At 47.5% G+C, this 27,330-nt stretch overlaps 1 protein-coding gene across 1 annotated transcript in view; it reads left to right on the forward strand.

Moving 5' to 3' along the window:
- The first annotated feature begins 688 nt into the window (after positions 1-688).
- Positions 689-27,330, forward strand: part of LOC137328090 (lymphatic vessel endothelial hyaluronic acid receptor 1-like) — a 65,243-nt gene continuing 38,601 nt past the window's right edge. The window contains exons 1-3 of the mRNA XM_067994254.1: positions 689-1,110; positions 15,832-16,092; positions 26,322-26,490. Coding sequence (XP_067850355.1) covers positions 16,011-16,092; positions 26,322-26,490 — 251 coding nt within the window. The 5' untranslated portion in view covers positions 689-1,110; positions 15,832-16,010. The remainder of the gene's footprint in view (positions 1,111-15,831; positions 16,093-26,321; positions 26,491-27,330) is intronic.

A 27,330-nucleotide genomic window follows, 5' to 3' on the forward strand; every position in this document is an offset into this window, starting at 1 on the left:
AAGGTTGAGAGGAGATTTGATAGAGGTATTCAAAATCATGAAGGGTCTAGACAGAGTAGATAGAGAGAAACTCTTCCCATTGGCGGAAGGGTCAAGGACCAGAGGACATAGATTTAAGGTGATTGGCAAAAGAACCAAAGGCAACATGAGGAAAAACTTTTTTACACAGCGAGTGGTTATGATCTGGAATGCACTGCCCGAGGGGGTGGTGGAGGCAGATTCAATCATGGCCTTCAAAAGGGAACTGGATAAGTACTCAAAGGGAAATAATTTGCGGGGCTAAGGAGAAAGGGCGGGGGAGTGGGACTGTCCGGATTGCTCTCGCAGAGAGCCAGCACGGACTCGATGGGCCGAACGTCCTCCTTCTGTGCTGTAACCTTTCTATGATTCTATGATCTCCTCTTAACTTTCTCTGCCGTATTGAAAAGAGCCCCAGTTTCTCGGGTCTCGCCAGCCGTTGATAATGTGGCAGTAAAATCGGAGACGGGCACCTGTGAGTCTGGAGATGATGTGGGTGGGGAGTCCTCTCCTATGATTAGATTCACGGAGGCCACATTCACGCCTCTCTCGCCGTCCGACTGCGAGCAAAAACAGGAAGATTACTCATTGCTGCTTCCAGCGAAATCACAAGCCCCTTTTTTTTAAGAAAGCTTCTGCAATTTCAAAGGGACCAGTGAACAGAACTCATCGCTTCCTGCTCGATCTCTGATTCCACACGTGCACAGGAAATCTCCACTGTTAACAGACTGCACAGAAAACTTCACTCTGCAGAATACCCTCACCGTACCTACTGCAAGACTACAACCTTACTGTACCCAGCCCAGGAACATAGCCTTCAAAAGGGCAACGACAATAGAGCAGGGATCTGGGACTAATTGGGTAATTCTTTAAAAAGAGCCAGCAAAGACACGATGGGCTCCATGGCCTCCTTCTGTGCTGGAAGAGTCTACGATTCTAGTAAAGCTTTAAGAGTTCATTCTCCAGTCTCTTACAAAGACGATGCAAACTCCTCCGCATCTCAACTCACAGATGGCACGCTGAGGAATTCCGCAAACTGCAAATGCTCAGAATGCACAAATGTGGTTAAGAGCTCGATCCAACTGCTGGAAGGTAAAACGTCCAGTCAAAGGCCAGGTTTCTGAGAGAGGCTGAAGTCTTAAAGTGAAAACCCGAATGCAATTATTGAAAGACAATTAATTCGATAAATTTAATCATGTCATTGTGAAATATGTAATTTTTGGAATGTTTATTTAGTTTAAAACCTTCTTTTGGAGGTTAGAAATTTTATAGTGGGCAGGGTAGCACAGTGGTTATGTCTACTGGCTGAGTAATCCAGAGGCCCGAATTAATAATTCGGAGTCATGAGTTCAAATCCCGCCACAGCAGCTGGGGAATTTAAATTCAATTAATTAAATAAAATCTGGAATTAAAAATACTAGTATCAGTAATGGTGGCCATGATTGTCGTAAAAACCCATCTGGTTCACTAATGCCCTTGAGGGAAGGAAAACTGCTGTCCTTACCCAGTCTGGCTAAAATGTGACTCCAGACCCACAGCAATGTAGTTGATTCTGAGAAGGCCAAACAAGCCAATCAGCTGTACAATCTCGCTACAAAAAGTCATAATAAGAATAAAACCAGACGGACCACTAGGCCACCGGAGACAACAAAGGTCAAACCAAGCCCAGTCGACCCTGCAAAGTCCTCCTCACTAACATCTGGGGACTTGTGCCAAAATTGGGAGAGCTGTCCCACAGACTAGTCAAGCAACAGCCTGACACAGCCATACTGACAGAATCATACCTTTCAGCCAACGTCCCAGACTCTTCCATCACCATCCCTGGGTATGTCCTGTCCCACCGGCAGGACAGACCCACCAGAGGTGGCGGTACAGTGATATACAGTCAGGAGGGAGTGGCCCTGGGAGTCCTCAACATTGACTCCGGACACCATGAAATCTCATGGCATCAGTTCAAACATGGGCAAGGAAACCTCCTGCTGATTACCACCTACTGCCCTCCCTCAGCTGATGAATCAGTCCTCCTCCATGTTGAACACCACTTGGAGGAAGCACTGAGGGTAGCAAGGGCACAGAATGTACCCTGGGTGGGGGACTGCAATGTCCATAACCAAGAGTGGCTCGGTAGCACCACTACTGACCGAGCTGGCCTGAGTCCTGAAGGACATAGCTGCCAGATTGGGCCTGAGGCAGGTGGTGAGCGAAAATCTACTTGACCTCATTTTCACCAATCTACCTGTCGCAGATGCATCTGTCCATGACAGTATTGGTAGGAGTGACCACCGCACAGTCCTCATGGAGACGAAGTCCCGTTCTTCGCACTGAGGACACCATCCAACGTGTTGTGTGGCACTACCACCGTGCTAAATGGGATAGATTCAGAACAGATCTAGCAGCTCAAAACTGGGCATCCATGAGGTGCTGTGGGCCATCAACAGCAGCAGAATTGTGTTCCAGCATAATCTGTAACCTCATGGCCCGGCATATTCCTCACTCTACCATTACCAACAAGCCAGGAGATCAACCCTGGTTCAATGAGGAGTGTAGAAGAGCATGCCAGGAGCAGCACAAGGCGTACCTAAAAATGAGGTGCCAACCTGGTAGAAGCTACAACACAGAATTACATACATGCTAAACAGCGGAAGCAACATGCTATAGACAGAGCTAAGCGATTCCACAACCAACGGATCAGATCAAAGCTCTGCAGTCCTGCCACATCCAGTCGTGAATGGTGGTGGACAATTAAACAACTAACGGGAGGAGGAGGCTCTGTAAACATCCCCATCCTCAATGATGGCGGAGTCCAGCACGTGAGTGCAAAAGACAAGGCTAAAGCGTTTGCAACCATCTTCAGCCAGAAGTGCCGAGTGGATGATCCATCTCGGCCTCCCACCATCACAGAAGCCAGTCTTCAGCCAATTCGATTCACTCCACGTGATATCAAGAAACGGCTGAGTGCACTGGATACAGCAAAGGCTATGGGCCCCGACAACATCCCGGCTGCAGTGCTGAAGACTTGTGCTCCAGAACTAGCTGCGCCTCCAGCCAAGCTGTTCCAGTACAGCTACAACACTGGCATCTACCCGACAATGTGGAAAATTGCCCAAGTATGTCCTCTCCACAAAAAGCAGGACAAATCCAATCCGGCCAATTACCACCCCATCAGTCTACTCTCAATCATCAGCAAAGTGATGGAAGGTGTCGTCGACAGTGCTATCAAGCAGCACTTACTCACCAATAACCTGCTCAGTTTGGGTTCCGCCAGGACCACTCCGCTCCAGACCTCATTACAGCCTTGGTCCAAACATGGACAAAAGAGCTGAATTCCAGAGGTGAGGTGAGAGTGACTGCCCTTGACATCAAGGCAGCATTTGACCGAGTGTGGCACCAAGGAGCCCGAGTAAAATTGAAACCAATGGGAATCAGGGGGAAAACTCTCCAGTGGCTGGAGTCATACCGAGCACAAAGGAAGATGGTAGTGGTTGTTGGAGGCCAATCCTCTCAGCCCCAGGACATTGCTGCAGGAGTTCCTCAGGGCAGTGTCCTAGGCCCAACCATCTTCAGCTGCTTCATCAATGACCTTCCCTCCATCATAAGGTCAGAAATGGGGATGTTCACTGATGATTGCACAGTGTTCAGTTCCATTTGCAACCCCTCAGAAAATGAAGCAGTCCGGGCCCGCATGCAGCAAGACCTGGACAACATCCAGGCTTGGGCTCATAAGTGGCAAGTAACATTCGCACCAGACAAGTGCCAGGCAATGACCATCTCCAACAAGAGAGAGTCTAACCACCTCCCCTTGACATTCAACGGCATTACCATCGCCGAAACCCCCACCATCAACATCCTGGGGGTCACCATTGACCAGAAACTTAACTGGACCAGCCATATAAATACTGTGGCTACAAGAGCAGGTCAGAGGCTGGGTATTCTGCGGCGAGTGACTCACCTCCTGACTCCCCAAAGCCTTTCCACCATCTACAAGGCACAAGTCAGGAGTGTGATGGAATACTCTCCACTTGCCTGGATGCGTGTAGCTCCAACAACACTCAAGAAGCTCAACACCATCCAGGACAAAGCAGCCCGCTTGATTAGCACCCCATCCACCACCCTAAACATTCACTCCCTTCACCACCGGCGCACTGTGGCTGCAGTGTGTACCATCCACAGGATGCACTGCAGCAACCCGCCAAGGCTTCTTCGACTGCACTTCCCAAACCCGCAACCTCTACCACCTAGAAGGACAAGAGCAGCAGGCGCATGGGAACAACACCACCTGCACGTTCCCCTCCAAGTCACACACCATCCCGACTTGGAAATGTATCATCGTTCCTTCATCGTCGCTGGGTCAAAATCCTGGAACTCCCTTCCTAACAGCACTGTGGGAGAACCTTCACCACACGGACTGCAGCGGTTCAAGAAGGCGGCTCACCACCACCTTCTCAAGGGGCAATTAGGGATGGGCAATAAATGCCGGCCTCGCCAGCGACGCCCACATCCCGTGAACGAATGGAAAAAAATGTCAGGAGTGTGATGGAATACTCTCCACTTGCCTGGATGAGTGCAGCTCCAACAACACTCAAGAAGCTCGACACCATCCAGGACAAAGCAGCCCGCTTGATTGGCACCCCATCCACCACCCTAAACATTCACTCCCTTCACCACCGGCGCACAGTGGCTGCAGTGTGTACCATCCCACAGGATGGGGGGAGAGATGGAGATCACTGGAGGAGAGATGGAGATTGCGGGGGAGAGATTGCGGTGGGGGAGAGATGGCGGAGGGGAGCGATCGCGGGGGGGTCGAGAGATGGAGGGGGGTGGGGGGGGCTGGCTGATCGAGGGGTTCCGATCAGGGAGGTTAACAGGTCTGCGTGGGGAATCGGGGGGAAGCGCTCCCGCTTCTCCTGGCAGAAGAAGTGCTGGAAAGAGACTTTGCTGCTGGACCCGGCTCTGTTCCCCTCTCCCTTTAGTTGCTGTGCATCCCGAGCCCCTGCAATCCTGGCCCACAGCCATTAAATCCAAATGGCGGCTAAAATCTGAGGAACGCAGCCTGTTTAACATATTATAATCATCGACCCCCCCTCGCCCAACCCCCAGACCCACTGCAGTTACACCGCAAAGAGGCAGGTTGGGGGCGGGTTTCACATTTTTAACAATTCGAAACCCCCTCGATCCTCTCCCACCTGTCGTGGGGGTTACAATTCCACCCTCTCTCTCTCTCTCTCTGTCTCTCTCTTTCTGTCTCTCTTTTTCTGTCTCTCTCTCTGTCTTTCTTTCTGTCTCTCTCTCCCTCTCTCTTTCCATCTCTCTGTCCTCTCTCTATCTCTCTCTCTCTCTCTCTCTCTCTGTCTCCCTCTCTCTTTCTGTCTCTCACTCTCTGTCTCTCTGTCTCTCACTCTGTGTCTTTCTCTGTCTCTCACTCTGTCTCTCTGTCTCTCTCTCTGTCTGTCTCTCTGTCTCTCTCTCTGACTCTCTGTCTCTCTCTCTGTCTGTCTCTCTGTCTCTCTCTCTGACTCTCTCTCTGACTCTCTCTCTGTCTGTCTCACTCTCTCCATTTCTCTCTCCTCTCTCTGTCTCTATCTCTATCTCTCTCTCTCTGTCTCCCTCTCTCTTTCTGTCTCTTTCTCTGTCTCTCTGTCTCTCTCACTCTCTCACTCTCTCTCTCTCTCTCTCTCTCCACTCTCTCTCTGTCTGTCTCTCTCCACTTTCTCTCTGTCTCTCTCTCCATCTGTCTCTCTCTGTCTCTCTCTCCATCTGTCTCTCTCCTCTCTCTCTCTCCTCTCTGTCTCTCTTTCTGTCTCTCTTTCTGTCTCTCTCTGTCTCTCTTTCTGTCTCTCTCTGTCTCTCTTTCTGTCTCTCTCACTCTGTCTCACTCTCTCCATTTCTCTCTCCTCTCTCTGTCTCTATCTCTATCTCTCTCTCTCTGTCTCCCTCTCTCTTTCTGTCTCTTTCTCTGTCTCTCTGTCTCTATCTCTATCTCTCTCTCTCTGTCTCCCTCTCTCTTTCTGTCTCTTTCTCTGTCTCTCTGTCTCTCTCTCACTCTCTCTCTCTCTCTCCACTCTCTCTCTCTCTGTCTGTCTCTCTCCACTTTCTCTCTGTCTCTCTCTCCATCTGTCTCTCTCTGTCTCTCTCTCCATCTGTCTCTCTCCTCTCTCTCTCTCTGTCTCTCTCTCTCTGTCTCTCTCTCTCTGTCTCTCACTGTCTGTCTGTCTGTCTGTCTCTCTCTCTCTCTCTGTCTCTCTGTCTCTCACTCTCTTTCTGTCTCACTCTGTCTGTCTCTCTCTCTTTCCGCCTCTCTCTCCTCTCTCTGTCTCTCTGTCTCTCTCTCTCTCTCTCTCTCCACTGTCTGTCTCTCTCTCTCTCTTTCTGTCTCTCTCTCTGTCTCTCTCTCTGTCTTTCTTTCTGTCTTTCTTTCTGTCTCTCTCTCCTCTCTCTGTCTCACTCTCTCTCTGTCTCTCTCTCTCCATTTCTCTCTCCTCTCTCTGACTCTATCTCTCTCTCTCTGTCTCCCTCTCTCTTTCTATCTCTTTCTCTGTCTCTCTCTCACTCTCTCACTGTCTCTCTCTCTCCACTCTCTGTCTCTCTCAGGTCTCTCTCTTTCTCTCTCAGGTCTCTCTCTCTCTGTCTCTCTCCACTTTCTCTCTGTCTCTCTCCACTTTCTCTCTCTGTCTCTCTCTCTCTCTGTCTCTCTCCACTTTCTCTCTCTGTCTCGCTCCACTTTCTCCCTCTGTCTCGCTCCACTTTCTCTCTCTGTCTCTCTCTCTCTGTCTGTCTCTCTCTCTCTCCACTCTCTGTCTCTCTCAGGTCTCTCTCTTTCTCTCTCAGGTCTCTCTCTCTCTGTCTCTCTCCACTTTCTCTCTGTCTCTCTCCACTTTCTCTCTGTCTCTCTCTCTCTGTCTCTCTCTCTCTCTCCCTCTGTCTCGCTCCACTTTTCCCCTCTGTCTCGCTCCACTTTCTCTCTCTGTCTCTCTCTCTCTCTGTCTCTCTCCACTTTCTGTCTCTCTCTGTCTCTCTCTCTCTCTCTGTCTCTCTCAGGTCTCTGTCTCTCACTGTCTCTCTCTCTCTCTGTCTCTCTCTCCGTCTCTCTCTCTCTCTGTCTCTCTCTCTCTCTGTCCCTCTCTCAGGTCTCTCTTTCTCTCTGTCTCTCTCTCCACTCTCTGTCTCTCTCAGGTCTCTCTCTCTCTCTCTCTCATTCCCCCCTTCCTTTCTGCAGCTCCACACCATAAGCCAGACAGGCAGAGACCTCACTCTGTCTCTCTGAGCCGTGTCATAAAATACAAACATTTAATAGTTGAAGATCAGTAAATTAACTTTCGTGCCAAAAAGATTGTTGAACAGGAATCAACAATTCTCCCAGCCCATAATATAACAAACAAAGGAGTGATGAGAACTTGGTGATAAAAATCGAAAGCAGCTGCAGAGCCCGATACGGACAAAGGAGACGGTCACTGAGAGGGAAATATTCCAGCAGCATTGTGAGGCTTTCTGCAGTAATGTGATAATACAAAATTAATCCCGTTACGAACCCTTCCAGTTACTAACCCTTCCCATTACTAACCCTTCCAGTTATTAACCCTTCCAGTCACTAACCCTTCCAATTATTAACCCTTCCAGTCACTAACACTTGCAGTTATTAACCCTTGCAGTTATTAACCCTTCCAGTCACTAACCCTTGCACTTATTAACCCTTCCAGTCACTAACCCTTCCAGTTATTAACCCTTCCAGTCACTAACCCTTGCAGTTATTAACCCTTCCAGTCATTAACCCTTGCAGTCACTAACCCTTCCAGTCACTAACCCTTCCAGTTATTAACCCTTCCAGTTTTTAACCCTTCCAGTCACTAACCCTTCCAGTTATTAACCCTTCCAGTCACTAACCCTTCCATTTATGAACACTTCCAGTCACTAACCCTTGCAGTTATTAACCCTTGCAGTTATTAACCCTTCCAGTCACTAACCCTTGCAGTTATTAACCCTTCCAGTCACTAACCCTTCCAGTCACTAACCCTTCCAGTTATTAACCCTTCCAGTCACTAACCCTTGCAGTTATTAACCCTTGCAGTTATTAACCCTTCCAGTCACTAACCCTTGCAGTTATTAACCCTTCCAGTCACTAACCCTTCCAGTTATTAACCCTACCAGTCACTAACCCTTGCAGTTATTAACCCTTCCAGTCATTAACCCTTGCAGTCACTAACCCTTCCAGTCACTAACCCTTCCAGTTATTAACCCTTCCAGTTATTAACCCTTCCAGTCACTAACCCTTCCAGTTATTAACCCTTCCAGTCACTAACCCTTGCAGTTATTAATCCTTCCAGTCACTAACCCTTGCAGTTATTAACCCTTGCAGTTATTAACCCTTCCAGTCACTAACCCTTGCAGTTATTAACCCTTCCAGTCACTAACCCTTGCAGTTATTAACCCTTCCAGTCACTAACCCTTGCAGTTATTAACCCTTCCAGTCGCTAACCCTTCCAGTTATTAACCCTTCCAGTCACTAACCCTTGCAGTTATTAACCCTTCCAGTCACTAACCCTTCCAGTCGCTAACCCTTCCAGTTATTAACCCTTCCAGTCACTAACCCTTCCAGTTATTAACCCTTCCAGTCACTAACCCTTCCAGTTATTAACCCTTCCAGTCACTAACCCTTCCAGTTATCAACCCTTCCAGTCAATAACCCTTCCAGTTATTAACCCTTCCAGTCACTAACCCTTCCAGTTATTAACCCTTCCAGTCACTAACCCTTGCAGTTATTAACCCTTCCAGTCGCTAACCCTTCCAGTTATTAACCCTTCCAGTCACTAACCCTTCCAGTTATTAACCCTTCCAGTCACTAACCCTTCCAGTTATTAACCCTTCCAGTCACTAATCCTTCCAGTTATCAACCCTTCCAGTCAATAACCCTTCCAGTTAGTAACCCTTCCAGTCACTAACCCTTCCAGTTATTAACCCTTCCAGTCACTAACCCTTGCAGTTATTAACCCTTCCAGTCGCTAACCCTTCCAGTTATTAACCCTTCCAGTCACTAACCCTTCCAGTTATTAACCCTTCCAGTCACTAACCCTTCCAGTTATTAACCCTTCCAGTCACTAACCCTTGCAGTTATTAACCCTTCCAGTCACTAACCCTTCCAGTCGCTAACCCTTCCAGTTATTAACCCTTCCAGTCACTAACCCTTGCAGTTATTAACGTTCCAGTCATTAACCCTTGCAGTCACTAACCCTTCCAGTCACTAACCCTTCCAGTTATTAACCCTTCCAGTTATTAACCCTTCCAGTCACTAATCCTTCCAGTTATTAACCCTTCCAGTCACTAACCCTTCCAGTTATTAACCCTTCCATTCACTAACCCTTGCAGTTATTAACCCTTGCAGTTATTAACCCTTCCAGTCACTAACCCTTGCAGTTATTAACCCTTCCAGTCACTAACCCTTGCAGTTATTAACCCTTCCAGTCACTTACCCTTGCAGTTATTAACCCTTCCAGTCGCTAACCCTTCCAGTTATTAACCCTTCCAGTCACTAACCCTTGCAGTTATTAACCCTTCCAGTCACTAACCCTTCCAGTCGCTAACCCTTCCAGTTATTAACCCTTCCAGTCGCTAACCCTTCCAGTTATTAACCCTTCCAGTCACTAACCCTTCCAGTCATCAACCCTTCCAGTCACTAACTCTTGCAGTTATTAACCCTTCCAGTCGCTAACCCTTCCAGTTATTAACCCTTCCAGTCACTAACCCTTCCAGTTATTAACCCTTCCAGTCACTAACCCTTCCAGTTATTAACCCTTCCAGTCACTAACCCTTGCAGTTATTAACCCTTCCAGTCACTAACCCTTGCAGTTATTAACCCTTCCAGTCGCTAACCCTTCCAGTTATTAACCCTTCCAGTCACTAACCCTTGCAGTTATTAACCCTTCCAGTCACTAACCCTTCCAGTCGCTAACCCTTCCAGTTATTAACCCTTCCAGTCATTAACCCTTCCAGTTATTAACCCTTCCAGTCACTAACCCTTCCAGTTATTAACCCTTCCAGTCACTAACCCTTGCAGTTATTAACCCTTCCAGTCACTAACCCTTCCAGTCGCTAACCCTTCCAGTTATTAACCCTTCCAGTCACTAACCCTTCCAGTTATTAACCCTTCCAGTCACTAACCCTTCCAGTTATTAACCCTTCCAGTCACTAACCCTTCCAGTTATTAACCCTTCCAGTCACTAACCCTTCCAGTCACTAACCCTTCCAGTTATTAACCCTTCCAGTCATTAACCCTTCCAGTCACTAACCCTTCCAGTTATTAACCCTTCCAGTCACTAACCCTTCCAGTCATTAACCCTTCCAGTTATTAACCCTTCCAGTCACTAACCCTTCCAGTCACTAACCCTTCCAGTTATTAACCCTTCCAGTCACTAACCCTTCCAGTCACTAACCCTTCCAGTCACTAACCCTTCCAGTCACTAACCCTTCCAGTATTAACCCTTTTATCTTCAGGGATCCCATCATAACTAGTGCATCAGATGCCTTGACTACAATTTAATGGTTCCAGTGAGGATATTGATCGATATTGGCCGCCTGATCAAATAAAAACTGTCAGAACACTCTCCTCCTCCTCCTCCCCCTCCCCTGTCGCCCTCCCTCTCCTCCCCCTCCCTCTCCTCCCCCTGCCCGCCCCTCTCCCTCTCCTCCCCCTCCCCCTCCCCCTCCACCCTCCCCTCCCGCTCCTCTCACTGCCAATTCCCCGGCCCCTGCTCTCCCTCTTTCCACTCCTCCCCGCCTCCTCTCCTCTTCCCCTCCTCCCCCCCCACCGTCCTTCCCCTCCTCCGCCCGCTCCACTCCGATCCGCCCTCTCCGATCCACGCCAATGACGTTGGCGGGCAGTCTGATCGACTCCCACGATGCCGCCTCGCTGTTCTTGGAGATCGAGTGAGGCTGAGACCAAAACGGGCACCTTAAAGGGGAGAGTGGAAGCAGCAGTGAATCAGGGAGGAGAGCACCAATCAGCAAGGTGCTCAGCTCAAGTGAGCCTTTAAGACTCAACGGTCCCAAAAATAATGAAGGAAAAGTCACTGATGGACCTGGTTCCAGCTTTACCCAATGGCAGCGTCTCATCCCTTTAAATAGCACTGAGAACGGCCGCCTCCCGACCTGTGCGAGCCAGGGTTTGTGGACAGATTGAGGAAGTAGCGGTTAAGGCATCGATTGACGTGCCAATGGCGTGTGGGACCGAACAACCTCGTAGGACCGTCATTTTAATTTGTTAATTTAACTTCCACCCGTTTCAGGCAGGGAAGCTGGACGCCTAAATCGAAGCCCTCCAGCGGTAAGGTCGTGGGTTCGAGCCCCCACTCCAGAGACTCGAGCCCCTAATCCAGACCGACATTCCCAGTGCAGCACTGAGGGAGCGCCGCACTGTCGGAGGGCCGGTACCGAGGGAGCGCCGCACTGTCGGAGGGTCGGTACTGAGGGAGCGCCGCACTGTCGGAGGGTCAGTACTGAGGGAGCGCCGCACTGTCGGAGGGTCGGTACTGAGGGAGCGCCGCACTGTCGGAGGGTCAGTACTGAGGGAGTGCCGCACTGTCGGAGGGTCGTACTGAGGGAGCGCTGCACTGTCGGAGGGTCGTACTGAGGGAGCGCCGCACTGTCGGAGGGTCAGTACTGAGGGAGCGCCGCACTGTCGGAGGGTCAGTACTGAGGGAGCGCCGCACTGTCGGAGGGTCAGTACTGAGGGAGCGCCGCACTGTCCGAGGGTCAGTACTGAGGGAGCGCTGCACTGTCGGAGAGTCAGTACTGAGGGAGCGCTGCACTGTCGGAGGGTCAGTACTGAGGGAGTGCTGCACTGTCGGAGGGTCAGTGCTGAGGGAGTGCTGCACTGTCGGAGGGTCAGTACTGAGGGAGCGCTGCACTGTTGGAGGGTCAGTACTGAGGGAGCGCCGCACTGTCGAAGGGTCAGTACTGAGGGAGCGCTGCACTGTCGGAGGGTCAGTACTGAGGGAGCGCTGCACTGTCGGAGGGCAGTACTGAGGGAGCGCCGCTCTGTCGGAGGGTCAGTGCTGAGGGAGCGCCACACTGTCGGAGGGTCAGTACTGAGGGAGCGCTGCACTGTCGGAGGATCAGTACTGAGGGAGCGCCGCACTGTCGGAGGGTCAGTACTGAGGGAGCGCTGCACTGTCGGAGGGTCAGTACTGAGGGAGCGCTGCACTGTCGGAGGGCAGTACTGAGGGAGCGCTGCACTGTCGGAGGGTCAGTACTGAGGGAGCGTTGCACTGTCGGAGGGTCAGTACTGAGGGAGCGCCGCACTGTCGGAGGGTCAGTACTGAGGGAGCGCTGCACTGTCGGGGCGTCAGTACTGAGGGAGTGCTGCACTGTCGGAGATGCCGACTTTCAGACAAGCCATTAACCTGAAGCCCCATCTGCCCTCTCAGATGGACGCAAAAGTTCCCCTGGCACTATTTGAAGTTTGATGAAAAGCAGGAGAGTTCTCCCCGGTGTCCGGGCCAATATTTACCCCTCAACCAACACCTAAAAATTGATTATCTTGTCATTTGTTTTATTGCTGTTTGTGGGATCTTGCTGTGCGCAAATTGGCCGCCTTGTTTCCTACATTACAACAGTGACTACACTTCAAAAGTACTTCATTGGCTGTAAAGCGCTTTGGGACATCCTGAGGTGGTGAAAGGTGCTATATAAATGCAAGTTCTTGCTGTCTTAAAATATAATCCAATGGTCTTGGTGATGCAGAGGGTTAAAAGTTCAGACAATGCATTTTGACCTCTGGGACCTCGGTTGAAGTCCAACCAGATTGATGAACTGTGTCGACCATAAGGATGGACAGGGCAGGAAATGGACACATCTCAGTAATGTGTTGGGGAGAGGCTGCATTTCTGAGATTATAATATCAGAGCTCAGAAAGAATCTTGTGGAAGAGACTGCTGACTTGCTGCTGATGAGGCAGACTCAGTATTGTGGCCGGTACAGTAGTGTCGTGTTTATGGTACGGGGCTAGCGTCCCAGAGGTCATGGGTTCAAAACGACAAGTTGGGAAATTTGGCCATTTGTGTCCCTCAACTCCATTTCCCCGCCTCTGCTCCGTTTCCCTGAGACCCTCACCCAACCAACAAAGTTCCATCGATCGCACTCTCAGCTGCTTCCATTGCCTGATTGGCCCTGTTCTGGGAAATGAGGCTCCTTCTCACACTTCAGACCGGGTGGCCAAATCGGTTTACACTGTGCGAGCTCCGACCTGGATTTCCATGACTTCAGCAGCCCTAAATTGATGCTAGCTCAATTGCTAAATTTAAATCTGAGATAGATTGCTTTTTGGCAACCAAAGGTTAAAAACAGTGGATGTCCAAAGGGACTTAGGGGTTCAGGTACATCGATCATTGAAGTGTCATCAACAGGTGCAGAAAATAATCAATAAGGCTAATGGAATGCTGGCCTTTATATCTGGAGGACTGGAGTACAAGGGGGCAGAGGTTATGCTGCAGCTATACAAAACCCTGGTTAGACCGCACCTGGAGTACTGTGAGCAGTTCTGGGCACCGCACCTTCGGAAGGACATATTGGCCTTGGAGGGAGTGCAGCGTAGGTTTACTAGAATGATACCCGGACTTCAAGGGTTAAGTTACGAGGAGAGATTACACAAATTGGGGTTGTATTCTCTGGAGTTTCGAAGGTTAAGGGGTGATCTGATCGAAGTTTATAAGATATTAAGGGGAACAGATAGGGTGGATAGAGAGAAACTATTTCCGCTGGTTGGGGATTCTAGGAGTAGGGGGCACAGTCTAAAAATTAGAGCCAGACCTTTCAGGAGCGAGATTAGAAAACATTTCTACACACAAAGGGTGGTAGAAGTTTGGAACTCTCTTCCGCAAACGGCAATTGATACTCGCTCAATTGCTAAATTTAAATGTGAGATAGATAGCTTTTTGTCAACCAAAGGTATTAAGGGATATGGGCCAAAGGCAGGTATATGGAGTTAGATCACAGATCAACCATGATCTTATCAAATGGCGGAGCAGGCACGAGGGGCTGAATGGCCTACTCCTGTTCCTATGTTCCTATCACATTGGAGGGGAGATCACAATGGGGTGGAGAGATCACATGGGGCTGGTTAGATGATCAGGCCTCACTTCGAATTGTAATTTTTGGGTTTTAGCTGGAAACGTGGCCCCTTTTTTGATTGTTTTTTTTTTCGGTGATTGCATCATTTTTACATCTGAATATAAACTCAGGAATAATAAACCCTCTCTCAGCCCAGCGGCGGACGGCTGGGGCTCTGGCCGTTCCCTGCTCCGGGTAGCGGGAGTGTCCGGCACTCCGCGAGCCACAGTGGCGCAGGGTCGGAAAGATGCCCGACGATCCCAATTCGCCCTGAAGATCGAGGCTCTTTCTGGCGGGAGGGCTGGGCGCCAAAACCGAGGGCCAACGGGAAGCGAGCAGTAAGTTTGCTAACATCATTTTGGCATCGCTATCGCCCCAATCCCGGGGGGTAAAGAGACCCGAGTCAGTGCAAATTGTTATTTGAAGCATTTTAGAACCATACAGCACAGAAGGAGGCCACTCTGCCCATCGTGTCAGTGCCAGCTCTTTTGAAAGTTATTATTGAATCTGCTTCCACCGCCCTTTCAGGCAGCGCGTTCCAGATCAGAACAACTCGCTGCGTAAAAAAAATTCTCCTCATCTCCCCCTCTGGCTCTTTTGCCGATCACCTTCAGTTTTGTTTTTAAATTTAAGATTTTACAATTTTTCATTTTCTTTTTGTAACGTTTAAACAACAATTTGGCAAAAAGGTTTCAGCTTTCCTTTTTTAATTTTTTCTGTTGCAATAAATGACTCTCCCGTTACAGAGATGTCTGGCCTGATTCTCATTAACACCTGCCGATCATTCTATCCTCAAACAATCAACTCAAGGCCATGACTCAGAGGGGAGTGCTCTCGCCTCTGAGTCAGCAGGTCATGAGTTCCAGTCCCACTCCAGATACCAGAGCACAAAATCCAGGCCAACACTCCCAGCACAGTACTGAGGGAGCGTCGCACTGTCGGAGGGTCAGTACTGAGGGAGCGCTGCACTGTCGGAGGGTCAGTACTGAGGGAGCGCTGCACTGCAGAGGGTCAGTACTGAGGGAGCGCTGCACTGTCGGAGGGTCAGTACTGAGGGAGCGCTGCACTGTCGGAGGGTCAGTACTGAGGGAGCGCTGCACTGTCGGAGGGTCAGTACTGAGGGAGTGCTGCACTGTCGGAGGGTCAGTACTGAGGGAGCGCTGCACTGCAGAGGGTCAGTACTGATGGAGCGCTGCACTGTCGGAGGGTCATTACTGAGGGAGCGATGCACTGTCGGAGGGTCAGTACTGAGGGAGTGTTGCACTGTCGGAGGGTCAGTACTGAGGGAGTGTTGCATGTCGGAGGTGACGTCTTTCGGGTGAGATGTTAAACCGAGGCCCCGTCCGCCCGTCAAAGATCCCACGGCCACTATTTGAAGAAGAGCAGGGGAGTGCTTCTCAGTGTCCTGGCCAATGTTTATCCCTCAATCAATGTCACTAAAACAGGTGATCTCATTGCTGTTTGTGGGGCCATGTTGTACGCAAATTGGTTGCTGTGTTTCCTACATTACAACAATGACTATATTCCATTGACTGTAAAGCGCTTTGGGACGTCATGAGGTCGTGAACAGGCGCTATAGAAACGCAAATCCTCATAACTTTACTCAGATCAATGGAAAGATATTTATTTTTGGCACTGCGGCATTCTAAATTAATTTTGAGAAATGGTGTAATTAACTGACTAGCTCGCTCTGTTGTTATCTTGTTTTCTATTTGGCAGATTAGATGAGTACGTGTGACTTCCTGTTTCCTGTGAAGGCTGTGAGACACGTTTGAAAGATCCCTGTGCCCTGCACTGGTCACAGCCAAACTGTCACACTGCCACGCTCTCCGACTTGGCCGTGACTGGGAGGGAGTTGCTTCTCGTTGTAATATTTTGATTTGCGTGGCAACCTGGATATGGAGAAGTGGGGCATTCTGCCGCTGGCTGTCTTGAGTTGGGCTTTTGTGGTGTTGACTCAAACTTCTATTGATGTTAAAGGTAAGATGCAACTTAATTCTATTTTTCAATTGAACAAAATCAAGGAACCCTTTCTGTTAAGTTAACGCAATGGAAAGGCGTTGCCTTGTTACTGCCGTCTGTCACATGTGGTGAGAAAGGGTTTATTTTTGATGAGTTAATACTTATATATAAAAAAGTTGTAATCATCTGAATTTTTTTGAAACTAATTGAAATGTGCCCCTTTTCAATTGGTTTCAAAAATTACAATTCTGGGGTACAAGATTTTCGAAAAGGCAAATGCATGAAACTATGAACAAAAAGGCCCAGTACAGAGGGAGCAAGGGATTGAAGTCAAAGGAAAATGATCTTTAAAGTTTAGTTTTAAGGGATGGGGAGAGAGAACGCTGACTCCCACGAGACAAACGGGAAATAGACAATTAAAGTCACAAGGGCTCAAAGTTCCAGCAGAAATAAAAGGGTTAACAAGGAAACTAAAGTAGGGAAAACTTCACCGAGGGCAGATGAAGATAACTGGATAAATAAGCAATGAGAAGGCAGAATTATCGATGGCAGCAAGAGATATTTCAGCAATGAAGGGAGAAGATGGAGTTTTTACGACCAAGGCAAGTCATTTAAGGGATAGAACGCGGATAGAAATATTGTGCAGCGTCTGGAAATAGCAGGTGTAGAATCAGAGAAATGTTTTTATATTCGTTCATGGGATGTGGGCGTCGCTGGCGAGGCCGGCATTTATTGCCCATCCCTAATTGCCCCTTGAGAAGGTGGTGGTGAGCCGCCTTCTTGAACCGCTGCAGTCCGTGTGGTGAAGGTTCTCCCACAGTGCTGTTAGGTAGGGAGTTCCAGGATTTTGACCCAGCGACGATGAAGGAACGGCGATATATTTCCAAGTCGGGATGGTGTGTGACTTGGAGGGGAACGTGCAGGTGGTGGTGTTCCCATGTACCTGCTGCCCTTGTCCTTCTAGGTGGTAGAGGTCGCGGGTTTGGGAGGTGCTGTCGAAGAAGCCTTTTTAAAGAAATTTACAGAACAGAATGAGGCCATTCGGCCCATCGTTTCGGTGCCGGCTCAATGTAGAGCAATGGAAAATTAGTCTCACTGCCCTGCTCTATCACCCACCCTCCTCCATAGCCCTGTATTGCTTGAAATATTTCTCCAATTACTGAACAATGGTCACTGCCTCTACAACTCCCTCTGTTAATTAGCTTCTCAATGAATGAAGACTCCGTGTTCAGTGGTTTTGTTTTGTAGCTCTATGTAGACACGAGTCATGTATTTTAGGAGATGAAGGGGTGATTTAATAAAGGTGTTACGAAGAGGAGGGACAGATCAGCTCAACTGGATTATGAAAGTGATTGAGGGGACATAGATATAAGATTGTTGGACTTTATTGCAAGGGGATGAGAGTACAAGAGTAAGGAAGTCTTACTACTGTTGCACAGGGCTTTGGATAGACCTCACCTGGAGTACTGTGTACAGTTTAATCTCCTTACCTAAGGAAGGATATACTTGCCATAGAGGTGGGTGCAACGAAGGTTCACTAGATTAATTCCTGGGATGAGATTGTTCTACTAAGAGGAGAGGTTGAGTAGAATGGGCCAATACTCTCTCGAGAGTAGGGGGGCTTGTAAAAAAGGTAATGTAATAATCATGAGCAATTTTAACTTTCACGTAGATTGGACGAATCAAATTGGCAAAAATAGCCCTGAGGAGGAGTTCATCGAGTGTATTAGGGACTGTTTCTTAGACCAATACATCGGGGAACCAACCAGAGAACAGGCCATTTTGGATCTGGTAATGGGTAACGAAACAGGATTAATTAATGATCTCAAAGTAAAGGATCCCTTGGGAAACAGTGATCATAACATGATAGAAATTCACATCCAGTTTGAGGGCGAGGATCTTGGGTCTGAAACTACTGTATTAAACTTAAATAAGGGCAATTATAAAGGAATGAGGGCGGAATTGGCTAAAGTGGACTGGGTAAACAGATTAGATGGTATGATGGTGGATAAGCAGTGGCAAACATTTAAAAAGATATTTTATGACTCGCAACAAAAATCTATCCCTGTGAGGAGGAAAGACTCCACAAAAAGGGTGAACCAACCATGGCTAACTAAGGAAGTCAAGGATGGTATCAGGTTAAAAGAAAAAGCATACAACATGGCAAAGATTACTGGTAAGCCCGAAGATTGGGAAAAATTTACAAACCAGCAAAGGATGACTAAAAGAATAATAAAGAGGGAGAAAATAAATTATGAGAGTAAACTAGCAAGAAATATAAAAACTGACAGTAAAAGCTTCTACAAGTATATAAAAAGGAAGAGGGTAGCTAAAGTAAACATTGGTCCCTTAGAGGATGAGACTGGGGAAATAATAATGGAAAACAAGGAAATGGCAGAGGAATTGATCAAATATTTTGTATCTGTCTTCACAGTAGAAGACACTAATAATATACCAATAATAGTCGATAATCAAGGGGCAAAGGGGAGGGAGGAACTAAAAACAATCACTATCACTAGAGAAAAAGTACTCGGTAAACTAATGGGTCTAAAGGCTGACAAGTCCCCTGGACCTGATGACTTGCATCTGAGGGTCTTAAAGGAAGTGGCTACAGAGATAGTGGATGCATTGGTTGGAATCTTCCAGAATTCACTAGATTCTGGAAAGGTCCCAGCGGATTGGAAAACCACAAACGTAACACCCCTATTCAAGAAGGGAGTGAGACAGAAAGCAGGTAAATATAGACCAGTTAGCCTAACATCTGTCATTTGGAAAATGCTAGAATCCATTATTAAGGAAGTAGTAGCAGGACATTTGGAGACTCATAATACAATCGAGGAGAGTCAACATGGTTTTATGAAGGGGAAATCATGTCTGACAAATTTATTAGAGTTCTTTGAGGAAGTAACAGGCAAGGTGGATAAAGGGGAACCAATGGATGCAGTATATTTGGATTTCCAAAAGGCATTCGATAAGGTGCCACATAAAAGATTACTGCACAAGATAAGAGCTCATGGTGTTGGGGGTAATATACTGGCATGGATAGAGGATTGGCTAACTAACAGAAAACAAAGAGTCGGGATAAAAGGGTCATTTTCAAAATGGCAGTCTGTAACTAGTGGGGTGCCGCAGGGATCAGTGCTGGGGCCTCAACTATTTACAATATATATCAATGACTTGGATGAAGGAACAGAGTGTCTTTTATTGCCAAATTTGCTGATGATACAAAGATAGGTGGAAAAGCAAGTTGAGATGAGGACACAAAGTGTCTGCAAAGGGATATTGACAGGTTAAGTGAATGGGCAAAAATTTGTCAGATGGAATATAATGTGGGAAAATGTGAAGTCGTCCACTTTGGGAGGAAAAATAAAAAAGCAAAATATTATTTGAATGGAGAAATATTACAAAATGCTGCGGTACAGAGGGATCTGGGTGTCCTCGTACATGAAACACAAAAAGTCAACATAGAGGTGCAGCAGGTAATCCGGAAGGCAAACGGAATATTGGCCTTTATTTCTAGGGGGATGGAGTATAAAAGCAGGGAAGTCATGCTACAACTGTACAGGGTGCTGGTGAGACCACACCTGGAGTACTGCGTACAGTTCTGGTGCCCTTATTTAAGGAAGGACATACCTGAATTGGAGGCAGTTCAGAGAAGGTTCACTCGGTTGATTCCGGGTCTGGAAGGGTTGTCTTATGAGGAAAGATTGAACAGGTTGGGTCTATACTCATTGGAGTTTAGAAGAATGAGAGGAGATCTTATTGAAACATACAAGATTCTGAGGGGACTCGATAGGGTAGATGCTGAGAGGATGTTACCCCTCATGGGGGAATCTAAAACTAGGGGCATAGTCTCAGAATAAGGGGTCGCCTGTTTAAGACAGAAATGAGGAGGAATTTCTTCTCCCAGAGGGTCGTGAATCTTTGGAATTCTTTACCCCAAAAAGCTGTGGAGGCTGAGTCATTAAATACATTCAAGGCTGAGTTAGACCAATTTTTGATCAGCGAGGGAGTCAAAGGATATGGGGAAAAGGCGGGAAAGTGGAGTTGAGGTAAAAATCAGATCAGCCATGATCTCATTGAATGGCGGAGCAGGCTCGAGGGGTCGAGTGGCCTACTCCTGCTCCTATCTCTTATGGTCTTATGGAGTTTAGAAGAATGAGAGGTGATCTCATTGAAACAAATAAGATTCTGAGGGGAGTGACAGGGTAGACGCTGAGAGATTATTCCTCCTGGCTGGAGAGTCTGGAACTCGGGAGCGTGGTCACAGGGTAAGGAGTCGGCCATTTAAGATTGAGATGTGGAGGAATTTCTTCACTCAGATGGTTGTAAATCTTTGGAATTCTCTACCCCAGAGGGCTGTGGATGCTCAGTCGTTGAGAATATTCAAGGCTGAGATCGATAGATTTTTGGATCTAGGGGAATCAAGGGATATGGGGATCAGGCGGGAAAGTGGAGTTGAGGTCGAAGATCAGCCATGATGTGTTTGAATGGCGGAGCAGGCTCGAGGGGCCGAATGGCCTACTCCTGCTCCTATTTCTTATGTTCTTATTTTTTTTATTCGTTCATGGGATGTGGGCGTCGCTGGCGAGGCCGGTATTTATTGCCCATCCATAATTGCCCTTGAGAAAGTGGTGGTGAGCCGCCTTCTTGAACCGCTGCAGTCCGTGTGGTGAAGGTTCTCCCACAGTGCTGTTAGGGAGGGAGTTCCAGGATTTTGACCCAGCGACGATGAAGGAACGGCCGATATATTTCCAAGTCGGGATGGTGTGTGACTTGGAGGGGAACGTGCAGGTGGAGTTGTTCCCATGTACCTGCTGCTCTTGTCCTTCTAGGTGGTAGAGGTCGCGGGTTTGGGAGGTGCTGTTGAAGAAGCCTTGGCGAGTTGCTGCAGTGCATCCTGTGGATGGTACACACTGCAGCCACAGTACGCCGGTGGTGAAGGGAGTGAATGTTTAGGGTGGTGGATGGGGTGCCAATCAAGCGGGCTGCTTTGTCCTGGATGGTGTCGAGCTTCTTGAGTGTTGTTGGAGCTGCACTCATCCAGGCAAGTGGAGAGTATTCCATCACACTCCTGACTTGTGCCTTGTAGATAGTGGAAAGGCTTTGGGGAGTCAAGAGGTGAGTCACTCGCTGCAGAATACCCAGCCTCTGACCTGCTCTTGTAGCCACAGTATTTATATGGCTGGTCCAGTTAAGTTTCTGGTCAATGGTGACCCCCAGGATGTCGATGGTGGGGGATTCCGCGATGGTAATACCGTTGAATATCAAGGGGAGGTGGTTAGACTCTCTCTTATTGGAGATGGTCATTGCCTGGCACTTGTCTTATTTTCTACGAGGTTTAGGACAGAGAGCAGGAGAGACTTCTTCACACAGCGAGTTATAAGGATGTGGAATTCATTTCCTGGGTTAATGATTGAAGCAGAAACTCATGTCAACATTTAAGAACAGGTTAGTTAGGTCGTTGAAGGAAAGGGGAATAAAGGAATATGGTAATAGGGCAGGTACAAGGGATTAGGACACTGCTCATGTGGAGGATAAAGGCCATCAGGGAGTGTTTGGGCCGAATGGCCTGGCTCCATGTTGTAATTTCTATGTGATTCTCTACATCATGAAGAAATTCCACGGATTATGTAACTGCAGGGAACTTAGACCAGATGTGATACACCTAGAAAACCAACAAAAGAAAAATCAGGATAGGGATAGGGCTACTTGGGGATATACAGGATAAACTCACAGGTAATGACAGCGAAATGGCAGAAATATTAAATAATTACTTTGCCTCTGGGAGACTAACGAGGTGGGCAGGACATTAGAAGAAGAGATCACAAAAGATATAAAAACATCTAAGATGGAAAGGGGGGAGATAATTGATAAACTGATCAAACTTAGAGAGGATAACCCCCCTGGTCCGGATGGATTGCATCCGCGGATATTAAAAGAAGTTAGGGAAGAGATAGCAGAGGCACTATTACACACGTGTAGAAATTCACTCGAAAAGGGAATAGTGCCAGAGGACTGGTGGACAGTTAATGTGATTCCTATATTTAAAAATGGAGATAGAACCAGTCCAGGGAACTATAGACCAATTAGCTTAACGTCAGTGGTAGGAAAGATGATGGAATCTTTACTCAATGATGTAATAGAAAAACATCTAGAAACCAAAAATATAATAAAGAATAGACAGCATGGATTTCAGAAGGGAAAGTCATGCTTTACCAAACCTAGTGAATTCTTTGAAGAAATAACAGAAAATGCAAATAAGGGTAATGTAGTAGATGTAATATATTTGGATTTTCGAAAAGCTTTCGATAAGGTACCGCATTGAAGACTCATGACTTGGAAATATATCGGCCGTTCCTTCATCATCGCTGGGTCAAAATCCTGGAACTCCCTTCCTAACAGCACTGTGGGAGAACCTTCACCACACGGACTGCAGCGGTTCAAGAAGGCGGCTCACCACCACCTTCTCAAGGGGCACTTAGGGATGGGCAATAAATGCCGGCCTCGCCAGCGACGCCCACATCCCATGAACGAATAAAAAAAAAACTAAGGTCAGAGCATGTGGAGTCAGGGATGTGGCAGAATGGATAGCAAGCTGACTACAAAACAGAAAACAGAGAGTAGGGGTTGAAGGTAGTTACTCAGACTGGCAATAAGTGGGAAGTGGTGTTCCACAGGGATTGGGACCACTGTTGTTCACCATTTAGTTTAGACTTGGGAATCAGAAATTCAATTTCAAAATTTGCGAACAACACCAAATTGGGGAGTTTAGTTAATACTGAGGAGGACTGCGACAAAATACAGGAAGAGATTAATAAATTGTAGAATGGGTGTGTAATTGGCAAAGTAATTTCAATATAGACAATTGTGAGGTGCATTTTGGTAGGAATAATAAGAGGGCCACGTAATCCTTGGAAAATAAGGGTCTAAACGGGATAGAGGAGCAGAGGGATTATGGGGTACAGATACACAAATCACTAAAAGTAGCGATGCAGGTTAATAAGACCATTAAAAAAGCAAACCAAGCACTGGGGTTCATTCCTAGAGGGATAGAATTGAAAAGCAGAGAAGTTATGTTAAACTTTTATAGAACCTTGGTTAGACCACACTTGGAGTATTGTGAACAGTTCTGGTCTCCATAATGTAAAAAGGATATGGGGGCACTGGAGAAGGTGCAAAAAAGATTTACTAGAATGATACCAGAACTGAGCAGTTATACTTATCAAGAAAGAATGAACAGGCTGGGGCTCTTTTCTCTAGAAAAGAGATGAGGGGTGACCTGATAGAGATCTTTAAGATTATGAAAGGGTTTGATAGGGTAGACGTAGAGAAGATGTTTCCACTTGTGGGGGAGACCAGAACCAGGGGCCATAAATATAAGATAGTCACTAATAAATCCAATAGGGAATTCAGGAGAAACTTCTTCACCCAGAGAGTGGTGAGAATGTGGAACTCACTAACACAAGGAGTGGTTGAGGTGAATAGTGTAGATGCATTTAAGGGGAAGCTGGATAAACACATGAGGGAGAAAGGAATAGAAGGATATGTTGATGGGATTAAATGAAGGAGGGAGGGAGGGGGCTTACGTGGAGAATAGAAACTGGCATAGACCAGTTGGGCCGAATGGCCTGTACATTCTTTGTAACTCAAGGAAATGAAAGAGGAACTGGACAAAGTTCTGGTTCATATTTTTGGACATTCCAAAAATACAGGAACTGTAACCGAGGGCTGAATGATAATGAATATTATTCTGATGTTCAAATAAGGAACGAGACATGACCTACGAATTGCAGGGCAATTAAACTAACATCCCTTACATTCTTAGGGAGCACGTTACATCTGCTTTCATTGTTCACCTAAACAAGAGATAGGAAGGAAAGATGTGCAAGCTAGAGATCATGTCTTGGAGGGTATAATTCGATTATCATAGGATCATAGAAAGGTTACAGCACGGAAGGAGGCCATTTGGCCCATCGAGTCCGTGCCGGCTCTATGCAAGAGCAATCCAGCTAGTCTAACTGCCCCGCCCTATCCCCGTAGCCCTGCAATTTTTTTTTCTTTCAAGTACTTATCCAGTTCCCCTTTTGAAGGCCATGATTGAATCTGCCTCCACCATTCCCTCGGGCAGTGATTTCCAGATCCTAACCACTCGCTGTGTAAAAAAAGTTTTTCCTCATGTCGCCTTTGGTTCTTTTGCCAATCACCTTAAATCTATGTCCTCTGGTCCTTGACCCTTCCGCCAATGGGAACAGTTTCTCTCTATCTACTCCGTCACCAGCCTGCCTATGTCCTCTTGAAGTCTATCACTATCCTCCTCACTGTTTACTACCCTTCCAAGTTTTGTGTCATCTACAAATTTTGAAATTGTGCCCTGTACACCCAAGTCCAAGTCATGAATATATATCAAGAAAAGCAGTGGTCCCAGCACCGACCCCTGGGGAACACCACTGTACACCTCCCTCAAGTCCGAAAAACAACCGTTCACCACTACTCTCTGTTTCCTCTCACTTATCCAATTCTGTATCCATCTTGCCCCTTTATTCCATGGGCCGCAATCTTGATGATAAACCTACCATGCGGCACTTTATCAAACGCCTTTTGAAAGTCCATATACACCACATCAACTGCATTGCCCTCATCTACCCTCCCTGTTACCTCATCAAAAAACTCTATCAGGTTAATTTGCCTTTAACAAATCCGTGCTGGCTTTCCCTTTTTTTTTATTCGTTCATGGGATGTGGGCGTCGCTGGTGAGGCCGGCATTTATTGCCCATCCCTAATTGCCCCTTGAGAAGGTGGTGGTGAGCCGCCTTCTTGAACCGCTGCAGTCCGTGTGGTGAAGGTTCTCCCACATGGGATGGTGTGTGACTTGGAGGGGAACGTGCAGGTGGTGTTGTTCCCATGTGCCTACTGCTCTTGTCCTTCTAGGTGGTAGAGGTCGCGGGTTTGGGAGGTGCTGTCGAAGAAGCCTTGGCGAGTTGCTGCAGTGCATCCTGTGGATGGTGCACACTGCAGCCACTGTGCATCGGTGGTGAAGGGAGTAAATGTTTAGGGTGGTGGATGAGGTGCCAATCAAGCGGGCTGCTTTGTCCTGGATGGTGTTGAGCTTCTTGAGTGTTGTTGGAGCTGCACTGATCCATCACACTCCTGACTTGTGCCTTGTAGATGGTGGAAAGGCTTTGGGGAGTCAGGAGGTGAGTGGATGCATTGGTGATCATCTTCCAAAATTCTATAGACTTTGGAACAGTTCCTACAGATTGGAGGGTGGCAATTGTAACCCTACTATTTGAAAAAGGAGGGAGAGAAAAAACAGGGAATTACAGACCAGTTAGCCTAACATCAGTAGTGGGGAAAATGCTAGTCTATTATAAAAGATGTGATAACAGAACACTTGGAGGGCATTAACGGGATTGGACAATGTCAACATGGGTTTATGAAAGGGAAATCATGCTTAACAAATCTACTGCAGATTTTTGAGGATGTAACCAGTAGAATAGATAGGGGTGAACCAGTGGATGTGGTGTATTTGGATTTTCAGAAGGCTTTTGATAAGGTCCCACTCAAGAGGTTAATGCGCAATATTAAAGCACATGGCACAGGCATGGATTGAGAATTGGTTGACAGACAGGAAACAGAGAGTAGGAATAAACGGGTCTTTTTCCGGGTGGCAGGCAGTGACTAGTGGGGTACCGGCTGGGGTGGAATGTGAGCTGTGAGGAGGATGCAAAGAGGCTCCAATGTGATTTAGACAAGTTGGGTGAGTGGGCAAAAACATGGCAGATGCAGTATAACGTGGATAAATGTGAGGTTATCCACTTTGGTTGTTGGTATTTGGGTGATGGGGGGCGTAGTGCGTGGTGCAGTTGGTGGGAGACACCACTTGACAGTTGACCTCACTCACCTTGACCACTCATGTCAAAGCATTGAACTTCTTCCTGCACTGCATCCATGTTCATGATGCTGTGAGCCTGGAGTTGACTTCGTCCCCCGCTGCCTCCCACTGCCTTTTGGGTATATGTCTGGAGGGCCTAACAGGTACCAGCTACCTTTAAGAGATATCTAAGAAACATCCTCCCTTTAAGAGATGGAGCTCCCTCTGGTGGTGGAAAATGCATTGATTCCATATTACCTTGGTCTGAGCTGATCCCTTGAATCAGTCGAAAGAGGAAACTTTTATCGTATCGGTGTGGGTTGGTTTGTATCTAAATCCTATTTCGTGTCTGATGATTCACTTTCTGTTACAGACATTGTTGTCAGCGAATGTCGAATCTGGGGCGTTTTCCACCTTAACCTACGAGGTGACTACCTACTGACACTGACACAAGCACGGAGCGCCTGCAACCTCTTTGGGACAGTGCTGGCATCAAAGGCACAGGTAATCCATGCCCAGAAAGACGGCTTCGAAACGTGCAGGTGAGCAGCCACTTCATCACAAGATCAGCATCCACAGCTTTCAGAGGTTTATCCGACTATCTGTTGTCTATCAGTACTTTTTCAGTGCCAAAACTAACAGGTTTGGCATGCAGTCCTTTGGTAGGTTTGATTCAATGGGTTGGCACACTGTCCTTTGGTAGGGATGATTCAATGGGTTGGCACACTGTCCTTTGGTAGGGTTGATTCAATGGGTTGGCACACTGTCCTTTGGTAGTATTGATTCAATGGGTTTGCACACTGTCCTTTGGTAGGGTTGATTTAATGGGTTGGCACACTGTCCTTTGGTAGTATTGATTCAATGAGTTGGAACACTGTCCTTTGGTGGGTTGATTCAATGGGTTGGCACACTACCCTTTGGCAGGGTTGTTTCAATGTGTTGGCACACTGTCCTTTGGTAGTGTTGATTCAATGGGTTGGCAAACTGTCCTTTGGTAGTGTTGATTTAGTGGGTTGGCACACTGTCCTTTGGTAGGGTTGATTCAATGGGTTGGCACAATGTCCTTTGGTAGGGATGATTCAATGGGTTGGCACACTGTCCTTTGGTAGTGTTGATTCAATGGGTTGGCACACTGTCCTTTGGCAGGGTTGTTTCAATGTGTTGGCACACTGGCCATTGGTCGGGATGATTCAATGGGTTGGCACACTGTCCTTTGGTAGGGATGATTCAATAGGTTGGCACACTGTCCTTTGGCATGGTTGATTCAATGGGTTTGCACACTGTCCTTTGGTAGTGTTGATTCAATGGGTTGGCACACTGTCCTTTGGTAGGGATGATTCAATGGGTTGGCACACTACCCTTTGGTGGGGATGATTCAATGG

This window comes from Heptranchias perlo, chromosome 12, assembly GCF_035084215.1.
Source record: "Heptranchias perlo isolate sHepPer1 chromosome 12, sHepPer1.hap1, whole genome shotgun sequence".
NCBI lineage: Eukaryota > Metazoa > Chordata > Chondrichthyes > Hexanchiformes > Hexanchidae > Heptranchias > Heptranchias perlo.